This window comes from Heliangelus exortis, chromosome 1 (assembly GCF_036169615.1).
Source record: "Heliangelus exortis chromosome 1, bHelExo1.hap1, whole genome shotgun sequence".
Lineage (NCBI taxonomy): Eukaryota > Metazoa > Chordata > Aves > Apodiformes > Trochilidae > Heliangelus > Heliangelus exortis.
The window spans coordinates 167,360,870-167,378,614 of NC_092422.1; the positions used below are offsets into that span (position 1 = coordinate 167,360,870).

At 39.7% G+C, this 17,745-nt stretch overlaps 1 protein-coding gene across 1 annotated transcript in view; it reads left to right on the forward strand.

Moving 5' to 3' along the window:
- LOC139794639 (uncharacterized) overlaps positions 1-16,502 on the forward strand; it is a 39,409-nt gene extending 22,907 nt beyond the window's left edge. Inside the window, exons 4-5 of the mRNA XM_071740524.1 lie at positions 15,937-16,050; positions 16,295-16,502. Coding sequence (XP_071596625.1) covers positions 15,937-16,050; positions 16,295-16,369 — 189 coding nt within the window. The 3' untranslated portion in view covers positions 16,370-16,502. The remainder of the gene's footprint in view (positions 1-15,936; positions 16,051-16,294) is intronic.
- Positions 16,503-17,745: the final 1,243 nt, after the last annotated feature.

Genomic DNA, 17,745 nt, shown 5'->3' on the forward strand with positions numbered 1-17,745 from the left:
ACGTAAATTATCACAGGTAATGATAGAGAGTCTGTGGTGTTTCTTAGGTAAGAGATCAAAGCAGATGACCTAGAAGCTGCTTCTGTCTCTAGAAGCCTTGGCTACATGTCCAACCAAGATCTATTCAAAGGAGAAAATTTTCATAACAAACAAACTCTGCCTTGTTGTGCTGTATCAGGAGACACACGCTTTGCTAGCTGGACCTGATGAAATAGCTAATAACAGCAGGCTACAGAAAATGTTCTCACGTTTTCTGGTTGTTCCCTATCCTATCTCTCTCTTTTGGCCTTCTCCATCCTCCAGCCTGTTTTAGCAGCTTGCCTCTGGTCTTGCCCTGGTTTCTTTGCCAGGTCAGCTGTTGCTTGCTCTGTAGAAAATCTCTTCATGACGTTTGATGCTTCTCCCACTTTTGTCTCCCTTCCCCTACTCTTCACTGATCCCATTATGTACTGTACTTAAGTGTCTAAGTCTACTAAAGAAAGACAGGGAGGCCGTGTTAAGTACCTAGTGTTGAATAGTTGGTCATAGCAATAGCTTCCAATGTTCCTGTATAATCACTAGAAAAAAAATGTAGACTCCTTTGAAGAGGTGGCTCCTAATAACAGAATAATCTGCTTGATGTAGACAGTGTAGTATCAAAGTTGTTGGAGTAACTATAAACAAATATGACATGGTGCATTGCTGAAGTTTAATCAGCATTGTTCCTGAAATCTCCAGTATTCAACTGAACCTGAAATATCACACAAATGCATCTGCAGAGAGTGACTGCATAAAATGTTGTTGGCTGGAGGAGTTTTTTAAATTAATACAAATACAAGTAGTTCTACCCTCTTATTCCTACCCTTATATCTGACTGACATCCTCAAGCCACAAGCATAACTCTTTGCAGTGGAATTGGTGTCATCACTGGTGACATAAGTAGTAGTCCTCCAGGAATGAATAAATAGACTGACCTTGTGTCTTGCATAATGAATATCCTATGCAATCCTTAAGTGGCTCCATCTAAATATGATGGAATTTAGTTCTAGAAGCACTGTAGGACTGAAATAAATGATAATGTGTGGAATGTCATGATCCAGCTCTCAAAAGCATGGATCTTTTTCTCTGGGAAAAGAGTAGAGCTGTTACATGAGACAGGAGAGAAAAGAAGAAAGGGAGTAGACATGTTCTTACCTGCATGTCTCATTTAAAACTTTAATATGCTTACATTAAGCTGGAGATCTAAAATCAATATATCAAGATAGCATGTAATAGAGTGTTTATATAGCTCACAACAGTGGTAAGGAAACTATTCAGCATAGTATTCAGTAAGGAAACTATTCAACATAAAGAAGTAAGGCTTATGAAATCATACTGTTCACCTATCTGCATCAACCCACTCTCTGAAAACAGTATTTGGCCAGTTTTAATGATACCCCACAAGCAGGGTTCTCACAGCAACTAAATTTCTAGAGGTTGCTTGGAGTAGTTGATGAGGTGGGCTTATACTGGGTGTTGTTATGTCAGAGTCAGAACAGAACTGGCTGTAAAATCACAACCTAGTCCTGGATCAGCTGTTAAAAACTGCACCAGCTGCATTTGGCCCAGCCACTGTCTCCTCCTACTTCTTACCCCATCTACTCCAGCTGTCAACCAGAGGCTCACACCTGGGCAGCTTCCCTGCTCTTCTTTTCAGGAGTTTGGAAGTCTGCTCTTATAGGTATATATGTAGTATATATGGTCTTATAAGTAGTACATCATAAGAACTTGAATCAGAGTTTGTACCTTCTTACATGTTCAGTCAATCAGGCTTAAGACACAAATCCAAAAGGAAAACAAGTTTTCTTAGATTGATTTTCACTGAACTATTTTAATTAATCTAACTTTCCACTTTGGTTTCCAGAGGAACAATTACTATACACTGGAATGACAGCATTGGTAACCTTCTCCTGGGAGATGATCAGCTTCATTATTTAAATAATCAGATGAAATATGAGACCAGCAAATCTTAATTTTATACTGAATTAGAATACAATGTCCAGCTTTAAACACCAGACTTGAAGAAATAATAGAATTTTAAATAAAAATTATAAAATAAATAAAAAGAATAAATTATGTTAGTTTAGTCTGACATGGTAAAGACAGAATGAAGACATTGTAACCCAAGAGGATGCTCCAATCTATTTCCCCTGCCTGTGTTTGGTAGAACAAGAAGGAATAGCTTTAATTACAGGAAGGAATATTTATGTTAGAAATTACAGAAAACTTTAATAGTGAAAATAGGGAATAGATTGCTTGGCGACCTTTTGGAATTTCCATCCCCACTGGAGATCTGGAAGATCAGAGTACTTGAATAACTGCTTCCCACAGGCAGGAGGATGGATTAGGTGTCTGCTAGAGGTCCCTTCTAGTTCTACTGAATATTTTACTCCAGTAGTAGAACTATAGTTTAAAAGATAGGCTTCATGAACTCTCTTAACGCTATCTTATCCTTGTCTTCAAGTAGTGATGAAATCCTTCTGTAGAAAAGAGAGTAAACAATGCTATTACTCCAGTGATCTTGTAATGAAAAATGGAAATACATCTCAGAGTAAAGTACTTTTTGATATACCTACATTTAGGTAATTGTGTGGAACTACTTAGAAAGTTGGATGTAAAAGGGAAAAAAAACATATAATGCAATAAAATTTATTTGTTTCAAATTACTTTTTCAGCACCTGTTACCATTGTGCTGAATGATATCACCACAGATCACTCATGTGGGAACAAAGAAATGGATAGAATAAAATTGCTCTAATTTCATTCAGAATACTAAATATTGTTTTAGATTTTTGTATTATCATTCTTTTTATTTTAAAGATTCCATTTAACAGGAAATATTAGAAGTAGCACTACCATTTGAAGTCAACTACTTAAAGGAAGCTCAGTAGAACCTTGCCACTGGCATCTTTCATACTGTAACCCACAGCAAATTCTTGGAATATGTTAAAATACTGAGTGATAACAAGATAAAATTTCATGGTTTTCCATTAAAAAAAAAAAAAAAAGGTAAGCAGTGGACCCAATCCACCACTGGGAATCTCTGAACCAGCAACTTGATGACATGCTTGAATTCCTCACAGCTCTAATTCTCTAGAACATGTGTTCCTATGAAAAACAGAATTAATAAACAGACAGATTATAAATTGAGAAGCTCAAAAAGAAATAGATAGTTGCAAGCAGCAAGAGTATTCACAGATTTTTGTTATATTTTTAAAACCAGCACCTCTATTCTAGGCATTCATGTTCTCTAATGGAGATCAGGCACATGTTCAAAGTGGTTTTACAGGTACATTTCCTTACATTCAATAGACACAATGGATTTTAAACAGTTTCATAGCAACGGATTGTTCGTGACGGCCATTAACCTAGATAAGTGAGTATCAATTTGGCACATCCTTAATGGTCCATAATGGTCTGCGGGTAAAAAATTCTTTTTCTTTCCCTTCATCTGTTCCAAAGAGGTGTTTTTTTTCTGTTTGGAGGTTTTTTTGTTGGTTTGTTTGTTTGTTTTCCCCAAACTTTGTTTTAAAATGCAGAGTCATGTGAATTTTTGCATTCAGGAAAAAAAAAGTCATACGCAAGAGCTTTATGGTAAGAGTATTTTTTACCACAAAAAATATTTATGTTTCTCTGGAATGTATAGCCATAATATATCCTAGCAGGTAATCAAGACCTGAAAACCTGTAAAAGTTGAATTTATACCTTGACAACTTATAAACAGACATTCCTAAATAGCAGAGATTTTTAAATGACTGTTGCTATACCTACTGGAATTCAGAATGTTCTGTTTTTAATATTAATTTCCTTTAAGCTTCTGGGACATGTCATATCTCTTCTGCAAGACAAAATACTGCTAGTGCTGTGATAGAGGGGAGAATCACTGCGATACCCAATGGATGAAACTGGCACAGAGCCCTGGGAAGAGCAGAACCTGAGCACTTTGGGAAGCGTGGAGCTGGGATGTAAAGGGATGTAGGGTACTGGTGGGGTGCTGTGTCCCCCAGAGCTGTGGGTGTCATCGCTCTCAAGGGCACAGCACCCCAGCACTAATCCTTGCAGCTGCACAGTGGGAGGCATGCAGTACATCTTGAAGGGAACTTCAGCAGCTCTCAGAGTGGGTCAGGTTTGGCATCACCACCTCACACCCCCCCTGACATAGACAGTTGTGTCAGCACTGTACAGACACTGGGGATGGTGATTAACCTACCCCACACGTGTGCCTTCAGTGATGGAGCTATGTAGGAAGACTTCTGCAGCACATTCGTGGGCTTAATTCCGAAACCCCAAGACTCTCCTTAGGTTTACTATATAGTAACATAAGCCTGTGTTTTAAAAATACTGCTTTAATATACTGCTACTCAGACTGATTATAGCTGATGCATATTTGCATGAACTTTAATGAGACTTACAAAAATAAAAGGCAAATTTTAAAGAATATTGGATTAAATTACTTAATTCTCCATAGTTAAAGACTTTAAATTTTAATTAAGTCTTGAGTCTGAGACTAATAACTCTTAGACTGGATGTTTAAAATGACTAAAATTTAAAACCAAATATGTGTAATCTCATGTGCGATGTATTTTTTTCATAGCGGTAATTCCTAAAGGTATGAACATTAAAATGACAAATTTCAAAAGCCAGTATAGGCCTTTCCCAAAACTCTAGGTTGGATTTTGCTGTGGTTTTGCCCAGATGTATCACAGATGGAATCCTGTGCTGCTGCAAACCCAGTCACTCTGGTGCAAAGCTCTGTAAGACAATCTTAGTGAACTGCACTGGTGCTGTTCTTATTCCCAGCAATGGGGCAATGCAGTGCCAGTCCTGATCTTGCTTAATGTAGAGAACTGATTCTCTGTTAGCTGCCTAAAATACAATCTTTATGGAGAAAAAAACTCAAACATCAGATGGTTTGGGTTCTGGTTGGTTTTTCACTCTGCCTGTGATCACAATGCACACTCACCTCAGGAGCATTCAGGACTTCATAAATTTTATGAAGTTTGTGGATTTCAGAGTTTCCTTCAGCTTGGGATTTTTTTTCCACCTGGCTCCAACAGTTCTGGAGGACTTTGTGTATGGCTGATGGAACCTAGTGAGTCCCAGACTTTTTCAGGTATTCTTGTAAGCTTCTTCTCACACAGGGTTCATCTCACAGACACTGTACATTCTCACATCATGAGGTGTCACTCATAGGTTTATCTGCTTGTCTGGGAATGCATGCGTGTTAATTATTTTTAATGATTTGGCTGGGGTTAATTATTTGTTTTCTAGTCATCCAGACCTGTTCATACCACACAGCAGGTGTTGACAGTGGCCATCATGGACATGAAAATGATCTGGGCTTTTAAGAAGTCTGCCTGTACTAGGCATTTTGTTGGTTGTTGTGAGGTAATGAAGGACTGTCTTCACCTAGCAAAAGGTATTTGTATTTGTTAACTAGGAACAAGACAAAACCTTCTAAAAATTAATGTATTGATTTATATATCTATAGAGGATCACCAAAATGGCTCAGTGTTAAACAGAAAGAAACTTTTAATAAGACATTTTTGAGGCTAGGCAGTTTTAGACTACAATTTTAATAACCTTAGTGAAGTCATCATAATTCTAAAATAATTTAACAAGTTTTTTGTGACCCTGTAACCTTAAGACATCAGTAGTCTAGAATTATTTAAAAATAAATGGATTTATGTTTTAGCAATGAAGTAAGATATTCTGGAAATGCTGTGGAATACACAAGTATATAAGCTAAGGAGTTTGAGTTTCAGTATCCTTAAGAAATAATTCTTTAGACCTTTTCCCACAATGACAGCTTTACTTTCTGTAGATCAGCTTCTCTTGTCAGGGTAAAGATGCTGTGTCTATAGTGGGGATAAGAAACCTCTAGCAATGCCTTGCTTTCAGTCTACTTTTGGAGTTATTTTTAGTATGACTGGTCATATGTGGGACTAGCACATGTGTCCATAAAACTTTAACCAATCTCAGTTGAAACTGGTGGTCAAAAGTCTTTATTATCTCTAAGATTTCCACTGTATTGTTAGATTTGGTTGAAATTTTCCAAGAGTTTGAAAAAATACCATGGAAAGTGGGGTAATAGTCGAGTGAATGGATAATGAGCCTGCATCAACCTCATTTCCTCAGGATATTTTACAACAAAGTGAACAGTCTGCTGGGTGGGAGCATCTCCAACATTTAGCAGTATGGATGTTTTGTTTCAGTTTTTAATCTTACTGGCAGTGTGTGGAGAAAGAAAATCAGTTTGTTTCACAGAAAATAGACTAATCAGTCTTCATGGTGCTTGGCTTTTTCTCTGGAAAGAGGAGTTAAAGTGTAAGAGTTAAGCTGAATATATTCCACCTTGAGTTAGCTGTAGTTAGCATTTCTGATCAGAACATCCAGTTCTTTCTTCTCTCTTTCCTTTTAAAATTATGTTTTTATTTCAACCACTTCCTACCAGCAGGCAAAGCTGCTGTTACACTCTACCCAGCTGTGAAATCAATATGATTTTCATTACAAAGATAACAGAAACTCTTTTAGAAAGACTGTGAATTGCCAAAGGTCAAATAACAGTCAGTGGCAGAGCTTAGAATTTAGATGTCCTAATTAAAAAAATCTTGTATAAATATATTAATGAAATGCTCCCTGAGAAATGTTTGCATTTAAGATGGCAACAATTTGAAACTATTACATTGTTCCTTTAATTACTCTAGTTCATGTAAGTCCCATCAAAATGCGATGATTTCTTTCTCTGGCTTATGAACATTTCTTATAAAATAGGTATTAGCTCTTCTTTCTTTTTTTAATTCATAATTATTTGAGGGTGATTAGATTAGAACATGTAACAGTCACAGGAGAGAGAACATATCTAGTAAGATTTCTGTCATATTGAACTCTAAAAATTACACATAAACCAAATGAATGGGCATATCTGTTATTTCTGTGATACATGATTTCATTAACAAGAGGAAGTGCCCAGTCAAACTGAAAGCAGCACTTGAGTCTTTCATCCCAAGCAGCCAGTTCTATTTAAATTAAGATCAGCATTTTAAAATAAATGTTATTACTCTAAGATCATCCTTGATCTCTTCTTATTAAACCTTAATTTGTCCAGAAGTTAAATTATATCTTCTTTACTATGGATGAAAATAAGAGGAAATAAATTATTTTGTTCCTTGTATTTGTTTGATAACCCTCTCTCCAATCTCTTTACTTTTGATTTTAAGTCTGTCTTTCCCACCCCACACGCTAGAAGAGTAAACTCAGAGTGCCAGATACTGTGGATTTAACATGAAAAAGTTCTTCACCTTAGAGCTGAGGGGTTTGTATGTTATTGTGCTCCCTCTGCTGGATAGTGCCTATTCATTTTTCACTCCCTGAGATGTAGCAGTATCCATGTTCTATAAACAAGCAATCACACTGCCTTGATGAAAGAGGTATAAAAAGTGGGAATGCCTCATTTTGGTCTCAGATGATATGGAAGGTGGCAGCTGTAGGCTAGGAAAAATCCACTTGTCTGGCAGCTCAGAGCAATCGAAAGCCTTTGGTGGATATTTGGGGAGCAATTATTTACTACCTCCTGAACAAAAAACAGATGGACACTAAATAACCTTCTCTCATTTGTATAACTTAGAGAGGATGATGTTGATTCTTGTGCTCTGCTGAGTACAACACTATCCTCAGATGTCCCCAGAATGTTATTAGTGTCTCAGCCTTGGTGATGTGGTTCTCATAACTCACTTCATCCTTTGTTGAATCTTACAAAGATGCTGCTGGGCCAGCATTTGCTCAGTTGAGAAAGCAAACACACTCCCAAGCCCCATGGCAAGGCAGGCAACAGTTCAGTCCTTTCCCATCTCCACTGCAGAGAGGCAAAAGGGAGGAAAATCAATACTCCAGTTTTGTTTCTACTGGTGACTTTGGTCTTTATGGCTTTTAACTTCACAAACTATTTGGGGCTCGGTCTCCCCCTCACTTTTCTGCCACTGTTGTCACACAGTGAACCTGGTTTTGTCCTGCTTTCCTTCCCTCTTTCCTAGGGGGATGTGGCTGGGGTGGGTACCCCCAACATTGGTGATCCCTGTCTCAGGTGGTCCTGGAATCTCCTGACCCAAGGGGCACCAGACTGCCCCATGGGACACAGCCTGCACAGAGGTCCCACAACCACCCAGCCCTCCTCCCCTTGCTGGCTGATCCAGTCAGTCCTATGGAAGGGGAATGGAAACCCAATGTCCATTTCAGTGGCAGATGATTTACTTGTCTAAGCTGTTACTTCTCTGAGCAGGTGCCATAGTTTAAGAAACATTTCTAAGAGAACAAACTGGTTGAAAGAATAAGTATTCTGTTCCTAAAACCTTCAGTTCTTCCTGTTCAGGTGAAAAGACAGATGTGTAATACATTTTGCTTTTGCTAAAATAATTAAAATAATTAAAGTAGCAGCACTTTGTGTCACTTGTTTGTATATGATGTTAGTATTATATTGTGTTATATTCTGTTAAATTACATAAGACCCACACAGCCTTTCACTTACTCCCCTCCTTGTGAGGTAGGGAAGAAAACTGGAAAAGTGAGAAAACTCATGGGTTGAGGTAAAGACACTGTAATAGGGAAAACAAAAGCTGTGTGCACAAGCAAAGCAAAACAAGGAAAACTTGTGCTGTTGAAAAAATATTCTAGCTTAACTTAGTGGGGCCTAGACAAAATCAGCATCATTGTTTGCAGGACAGCTTCTTCTAGGATGAGTTCCCTTCATTGAACCAAGTTGGGGTGATGATGGTTCTGCTGATGGTAGTGCTGGGCTGGAGTGTCTGGAAAGAACTTCTGCAGAATCATAGAATTGGCTGGGTTGGAAGGGACCTCAGAGATCATCAAGTCCAACCCTTGATCCACTACTGCTGCAGTTACCAGACCATGGCACTGAGTGCCACATCCAGTCTCTTTTTAAATATCTCCAGGGATGGAGAATTCACTACTTCTCCGGGCAGCCCATTCCAATGTCTGATCACCCACTCAGTAAAGAAATTCTTTCTAATATCCAACCTAAACCTCCCCCGGCACAACTTGAGACCGTGCCCTCTTGTCTTGCTGAGAGCTGCCTGGGAAAAGAGACCAACCCCCCCCTGGCTACACCCTCCTTTCAGGGAGTTGTAGAGAGTGATGAGGTCTCCTCTGAGCCTCCTCTTCTCCAGGCTGAACAGCCCCAGCTCCCTCAGCCTCTCCTCATAGGATCTGTGCTCGAGTCCCTTCACCAGCCTGGTTGCCCTCCTTTGGACCTGCTCCAGGACCTCAACCTCCTTCCTAAATTGAGGGACCCAGAACTGGACACAGTACTCGAGACCCTCTGTGGGTAAATTCCAGGATCAAGCTGAAAATCATTTGCCTCAGATGCCTATTGAGTTATATGAACTAAAACACTTGACTGTGCTTGTCTCAGCAAGAGCACACACCATATGCTTTGGGAACATTCCCAAGCAGAATATTATCCTCCTAGCACACAAGCAAGCTCATTAATACTCCTGTTATCCTGTTCAGTGGGACTAATCCTGCGGCCCTTGAAACCGGTGAGGAGATTCAAGTTGTTTTTGGGATGCTTTGAAGAAAATCTTAGATGAAGTTCACATAATTTGTCACGACAGTGTAATTATTTTCTAAAGTTAAAAATGTGAGTTTATTTGCTGGTATCTTTATTACAAGTTATCTGTTTTCCTTAAAAAGAGCAGTGATGTGAAATGGAAAAAGGAATATGTTTGTACAGCAGGATTTGAATTTGTGTACTTTACTGCTGTGTTCCTAATTTCTTCCAGAGAAGACAGGAATAAGCTTGCATTGATATTCCATAAAATCGTAATTCAAATGCATATTTATACATCGATCAGGTCTTTTCTCCAAATATGTGATCAGTTCATGGGTTAAACTATGGAAGTTTTAAAGCTGATGTCATTAAAAGAAGCATCAGTTTAAGCTAGAGAACTGACTTGGTCAGTTCTGATCATTCCTTGTTGCTTTGTGGTGACACAACAAAATCTTGCAAAATAGCTTATTATATGTAAAAGAAGAACTGGGCTTTACCAAAAAGAAACCCCACACAGATCCCAATATTTTTCCAGACTATATTTCTTCATAAGCTGGAAAATACTCTTTTCACTCCCATTCATTTCAACAGCAGATTTTAATTTTTCTTCTAAAAAATAAACCAAAGCAGAATAGGATGTGTGGGGAGTGAGGAAGAATGCAACTGCAAACGAAACAGACAAAAGATACTATTTCAAATTACTATATTTATGGTAGTGGGAGGGAAACTTAGACCAAACAAGAAGAAAAGACTGGAGAGGATCTTCTCTGCATTCCACTGATGTGGTAACAACTGTTATTACAGTATCTGGCTTTGGGAATTAAATATTGATAGGAATAAATGAATAAAAGACCAAGTAAACTGAAATGTGTGTTCTGCTTTCCTAAAGCTGTTTTGCACTATCTAGAGTACCAGAATCAACACCCTTTTGTACAATTAATAGTATTAAATAATGGCATCAGCTGACAGGAAATAAGAAAGTTCCTATGGCAACTAAAAATAAGCACAGGAGGAAAACCACATCAAATGCTGTCAGCAGACAGCATAAAAGGTGGCTTTATGTAGATAATAGAACAAGAGCATACACAGAAATCTTCCTTGTAAACAAATGCATTTCAGTAGCTTTAACTGGTAGGGGGGTTTTTTTTTGGTTTGTTTTTTTTTTTTTTGTGTGTGTGCTTTTTTGGTTTTCTGTTTTTTCTCTCCCTAAAACAGGAACACTCTACCTTGGTTACAGCATTTACTTATCTATATCTTTTGCTGAGATCATATCCTGGTTTATGGCCTGCAAAAGGCAGGGGCAGAGCTCCACATCTTCAGGAGAACAGATGTATTCCCTTGGATTTGTACAGTTTTTAGAAATCCTTTGGGTGCTTCAAATCTCCTGAATGGTTGCCACATTCTCTCAAGGTTACTCTTTGGTTCCTGCATGCACCTTGCTCGAGAAAAGTTTTTTATAGAAGCGGATTTGCAAGATGTCTGGTAGAAATGTCACTTGTGGAAGAAAGGGGGCTGTGTACATACAGCTGTTAATTTAAAGTTACACTGAGCTTGAGGAGGTATAGGTGGTAAAATCCCTGGTGGAGGTGAAGCCCGACTGCAGCTGCACTGCTGAGGCCAACAGCTGAGCCATGTGGGAGATGCTCCTTTCTTCTCAGTGGGAGAACTAGTTTTGAAGACAATTTAACTCCTGAAATTCCTGAGTTATCTGCTTTTCCTACTTATCTGATCTTCCTACCTTCACATCTCTCATAAAAAGCAAAACCAAGCCCTCTCCTTCCCCACCAGGCCTGTGCAGGTCAGAGGGAGCTTCACCGTTTCCCCTTCACTCTCCACACTCTGAAATCGTGGTCCCTGCACACCCATCCAGCCCCTGCCCCTTCTGACACATAGATGATGCTGTTTGTATGGTAAAACTCTTCTGTTGAGCAATGCTGCATCTCCACTCAGGACGGTGCCAGAGTGACTCTGCTTGCCAGGGCTCAGTGGGGAGGCAAAACTGCTGCTGGTGTCTTGGCTGGCTCAAGAAACTTCGTCTCTTCTCGCAGGAGAATATTCAGCCCTGCAGATAGCAATGGCATTGTGTTTCTCTTCTGTTAATTCTTCCCTGTTAAGTGATGAAAATGAGTTTTTTAATGTCAACTATGACATTATGGAGTGGCGTGGGAGAATGCCAAAGTATGATCAAGAGCCAGGGCTGGGAGAAATGTGGTCAGACTGCCCTGATGCCAGTAGCGGCTTTTATCTTTACTCAGGACTTTTGCAATTTTTGATTTTTTATGTGTCTATGCTGACTGCTGACCCAAATTTTGAATTCACTACTTCAGCTGCAGAAGACAACTCCCTTGTTCCTAGGACAAATATATTTTCAGTCTTAATACTGCACAACTGAGAGGACCTCCTGGGGCAAGAAGCCCACTCCTAAGCCATGGTGGGCAGCTGTGCCATACAGTTGCTCACGTAAAATTAATTTGGATGTGTTCCTATATATATGTTTATATTTATATATCCTTCCCACTCCTGTTGTGCCATGCTTATATATGATACTGTATCGCACATGTAATGCATCATTCCGTGAGTCAGGCTGCAAGTCAACACATGTAACCGCAGGCATGTGGAGTATGAATAGATATCAGGCACTGATACTATTGTAGCTTACTCTGCAATTTGGGTACATACAGCCTGTTGTGAACAATACCCTGCCCCTGTGTGGACTGTACTCGCACTGCCTGCAAGTCACCACATGCAAAACTCCAGGGAAATTTAGGAGCTGATCATTAGGTAGTCCCCAGCAAAATATCAGAAACTGGGTGATAGAGTCATTCAAAGAGAACCACTTCTTCAAACTGGCTGACAAGAACAAGCGTAAACGTGTTGGGTTTTGCTCTGACATAATTAGTGCAGCACTGAAAACAGCTGTCTGCTGACTGAGTGAAGGTGCACACTACACACACATACTCCAGCAAAGACAAGGCTTCTGAAAGTATCCGGACCAGGATATCCCAGGGAAGGGAAATTGCACATTATATCGTAACAGAAATTCAGGGGATGGCAGCTGAGTGCTGGCAATTACCTCCAGATCCATAGCAAACTCATTCTCATTCGTGTCTTGGCTACTGGAGCAGAGCAGACTGTGTCCGTGGGAGCTGTGAGTCCTGGGTGAGGAACATTTGGTATCCGAGCCCTGAGTTCCTGATAACGGTGTGGGGCAGGTACAGCCCCGAGCAGGAGGCAAAGGCGATGATGCAACTCGTTCTGTCCTTCCCTCCTCTCCCGTTCTGTCCTTCCCTCCTCTCCCTGAGTCCCCTCTCTCTGCTCTCCAGCAGCCAGAGGAACTTATTGACCACTTCCCTGGTGCAGCTACAGAGCTGGGTAATTACAGTGATTGCAATGATTAGATTGCAATGCTGTTTTTCCTACTCTGCTTGAGAAATGCTGCAGCTCATCCCACCTTTTATTCATGGCAGATGGTAGATTTGCAGACTCTATGAATGAGTGCTGCAGGAGTAATCCTCTTTTTTTTTTTTTCCCCCTGCAGCCCAAATATATTCTTCACCTTGTGTGAACTAGCAGGGCAGTAAAATAAACAGCATGTCTACTTTTTGCGAGTCAGACTTGACATTTAATTTACCCTCTCATATTCTCTAACTCTCTGATAACTGAGTTGAAAATAACAGCAACCAACAACAAGCAAACAGAGCGTCGGTGACCTTATAGTTTTTGTTCCTCGAGTGAACAGATATTCTGGATTTGCTGAAGAATCTTAAGACAAATAGTAAGAAAGAAATATAAAACCCTAAATGTATAGTTTGAATGTTTGTGCCAAACAAGCTCTAAAGAAAATACTTGGATTAAAAGGTTTAGGTTGTTTTTTGTTTTGTGGGTTTGGGTGTTTTTACACATTTTTTAAATTAGAAAATGGCCATGTATCTCTTAAAAAATCAGTTTAGTTGTAACCCAGAATGAACCAAGGCATTGTTCCTAACACCTGTAAGACCTGTCCTAAAACCTGCTTTTTCTGGCTCAGAATATGACTGCTGAAATGCTGACTGCTCACAATGAAAAAATTTGTGTATGTTTATATTTTAAAAATATCTGCAAAGCACAAAAACCAGTTTTAATTTGAAGAATGTGAGCTTCAAACAATGCAAATGATCAAAGAATTTCAGAAGCCTTGTTTGTGGAAGGAATAAATGAAAGGTCATCCTTCCCTCCAGTGACATCTTTTATCGTTTGCTTTAATAAAGTCCAGCTCTGTTGAACCTGATGAAGTTTTTGACAAAAGCATTTGGCTTACCTACCCTGATGCAAAGGTTTCTCCTCTAGCAACAGTGGCAACTTTTTTGGGAAGTGCCATCTCACTCTGCTGAGTTGATCCAGCACTGGCTGCTGGCTGGGCTCAGAAGCTGAGAGGGACCCCGTGCTGATCATCACTGTTTCAGCACAGTCAGGTGTTGAATCTGTTTGTCTGGTGAAGGATGGAGGAGGCAAAGACAATCACTCAGGGTCTGAAGCTCACGTAGCTCCTGCTGGCCAAGTACATGAACAAACTCCTAAACCAAAATTACTTTTCAGCTGGAGCAGAGAAGTGAAAATGGGGAAAAGAAAGAGAAAACAGGAATGATTTTGTAATATTAACGTGTAGTGTAATTGAATTCTCTTTTATAGAGTGACGAGTGCTCTACTAAGAACTTTATGATAGCATATCTCTTGTTTAGTGGATTACTTGCAGACTCTGATCAACAATTCTCTTGTCTTCACAGATCAATATTTCAACAGATGTGTATGTAATAAAGTTACATTGGTTGTTTAGGGATAGTATACATTGAATAAAACCCTTTACAGTGATTTTTTAAGTGCTCAGAACAAAAACTTCAGACATAAAGTAGAACTGGTCAGTGTACATGCAACAAGTCAGTCTATCTCCATATGGGGAGTCTCTCAGAAACTGAAGGAAATTCTAAAATCTGTGGGTCAACTATTATGCTGGTGTAGCTGTTCTGTTGGAAAAAACTTTTCTCATTGAAAACAAGTGTAGAATTTCACTTGAAGCTGTTTCTCTGCTAATTTAGAGCAGGCTCTTTCATGTGCTTATTCCTAAGGGATGCAAAACATTCTTGGATAATACTGAAATGAAATATGAAATTGTTTAGTACCTTGCAAGACTGGGCCACCAGTAATCAAGGCTGACTGCACATTTTTGGGACCTCAGGCAATTCAGTAATACTGTCTACTCAGTGACCTGCTATACTTAATAAATATAGCCATCTTACTGGAATCTCATTGCATATGTTTAACTTGAAAATAATCAGAAATATGTCATTGTGTTAATAAACTGAAAATATTCTTTCACCGCACCTTCAAAATTGAGAGTACATTTCTTTTCACTTTGAGAAGTTCTTTTCCTTGCTCAGTACATTCCTGTTTCTTCAGCAAGCATAATTTGGAAGAGGCAGAGAAATATATGACTGATGCATTAAAATCAATCATCATCACAAGTATCCAAAATTTCTTCAGATAGTCTGGAAAAAAATCCAAGTGATGACAAAGCGTAAGGCAATGGTTAGTACTAATTTGCTATATTAAAGTAAAAAACACACTGTAGCTTAGTTTTCCTCATGATTATAAATGGCTCTTAACTTCACTGGCAAGTCCAAAGTGTACCACAGCTTTTGAGATAAACAGGTTATCTTGCACATGCAGCTTAAAATGCACGTGGCACAAGGGTATATGACATGTGTAAGTCACTGTCCAGAACCCAGTGCAGTCGTAAATATCATTCACACAGTACTGAACTTATTTATAATTTTATGCTAATGTATGATAAGGAATTTTTTCAAAACAGTCTAGCAGGAGTGTTTGAAATCTTCTTATTGTAATTCACAGGATTAATTTATTAAGCACGGGCTCCAAATCCCTGTTCCAAGTTCAGGCCCTTCAAGGCTAGGCACGCCAGGGTGCCTGGTGCCTGGGAATCTCCTGATCATGAAGGATACATGACAGAGGGGAAGCTGCCAGAAACCTCCTTTTTGTTGAAGGCTGTGGTGCTAAAAAGGATGAAAACTGTTGGGGCTTGTATCCCTAATCACTTGTTGAACCTAATCACAAACTCAAACTTGCACGGTGTGAGCTGAGGAATGGGGACTCCAAGGGTAGTAGCTTGCTCAGTGAGAGGCATGAACTGAAGAAGAGGAGCTAGGAAGTCCTCAGCAGAGCAGTCTGGTGCCTCAGACTGGACAAGTCCCTTGGGCTACCCCTGTATTGCTAAATGAAGTGAGATCAGAGAGGCTCTTTGGCCCTTACAGGCTGCTCATGGCTGCCCTAAACAGCCCTTGTCTTTTCATCTCTTCTAGATGTCCCATGGCATCCTCATGGCCCTTCCTCAGAGCTGGTTTGCATTTCCTTTTCTGGTGTGGAAGTGTCTTAAGAGATTTAAGAGATGCTGTTGCAGTGGGATGAAGCTTGAGGTACACCTTGGGTTCCCTGGGCCATGGAGGGGGGGCAGGTGGGGATGCCCAGGGGTACAGAGACTGCTGGGACAGCACATGGGGGTGGAGGGTGTTGGGTGGAGATGGGATGGGGGACACTGGAAAAATTGAATAGTATGGATGATCCCCAGACTGGTACCTTTGTCTTCTTATTTACCCGTCGAGTGACTCTAAACCAAAGTGACTGCCTCCAATAAAGTTTTAGCCTGACCTTTTTTTTCAGCTGTCACCCTGTGTTCATGAAAAACCTGAGGACTGCTTTGTGAAACTGCATCAAAGAAGGATTTTTAGTGTTTGACATTGGATTGTATTTTGGTGCTAAATCACATCAACCCCCAGAGAGATGTCAGGAAAAAATGTAAAACGTGTTGCTGCTGTTATCCTGAATTTTGTTTACATTTCTTTACATTAAAGCTCTTCTATCTCTAGGACTTTTGAGGTTGATCTTGTTCTTGTCTCTTCTAGGTTTCAGGAATATTTTGTTAGGTATTAAATCAGGTTTCAGTGTTGCTTGGAGTATGTTTACATCTTGTAAAATGATGTGGTCTAAATGATGCTCCTAGGAAAGCATATCAGCACTTAAAGCTTGTCAATTTTCACTTTAGTCATCCTGCATTTTGTTATAATTTGCATGCGTTAACATTATGCATCAAAAACAATGTTAAAAGGACACAAAGTTTTGAAAGTCAAGCAGTAAAACAATTCTGGTTTTTTATGGCTTTAATCTGTGCAATTTTAACTAGCTTCCTTTGGGCTTGTGCATTGTGATCACTCTTTAATTAAGAGAACATACACTATTTTTTTATCCTTGATGGAGCTCTTCTGCTGAAAATCTTTAAAGTCAGACACCTGGCATGGAAACATGCTTCATATAGATGGCCCATTAATGAACTCAGTATCTGATTTTATCCTGGTGTTTGCTGAGCATCCAATGCTTTATTCATTTCACATTGTACAAACCTGCTGTAATGCAGAATTATTTGTTTCCTTATGACCACTTCTTTCATGTTCATCATTAGTGTACCCAGCTGTTTTGCAAGCAGTAATGAACTTACTGCTGTACTCCTTTGCTGCAATAAAGAGTATTATTAGTCTCATTTTTCAGTTATTATGCTGACAAGGAGGAATATAAATAATAACTTTAACTACAAAATTTGGACATTGGGTAAGAAAACAATAGACAACCATTCTTCAGGCTCAGTTAGTTCACACTACAGCCCTCCCTGATGTCAGATGTGGGTGTGAGAGCCCCACATTCCTGCAGCAGAAATGCAGCATCCCGATGGATTGGGGTGGGGGCAGCTGAGACCCCATGTGTGGCTGCACAGGGGTGGCTTTATAGGGGAATGGTTTTGGGAGGCGAACTGGGTAAAATAGCTTGAAAGGAGAGCAATGCCTTTCACTTTCTGACAGCAGGGAGCAGTCTGATCCACACAGCCACCTGGTGTCACCTCCACCTTGGTTTCTTGTTCAGCTTCCTGGGCCAGGGCATCCAGGAAGAGTAAATTCAGGCAAAGTCTTGTCTTAGCCTCCTGTGTCCTGGGGTCAGAAATAAAATAGGCTTAGCACGGACAGAATCATTGGAAATGCTAGTTATCAACTGCTACTAAGCATATGCAATCAGATATTTTCTCAATTATGTATAAGTTGGCTATGTTTGAGGATTATACCCCT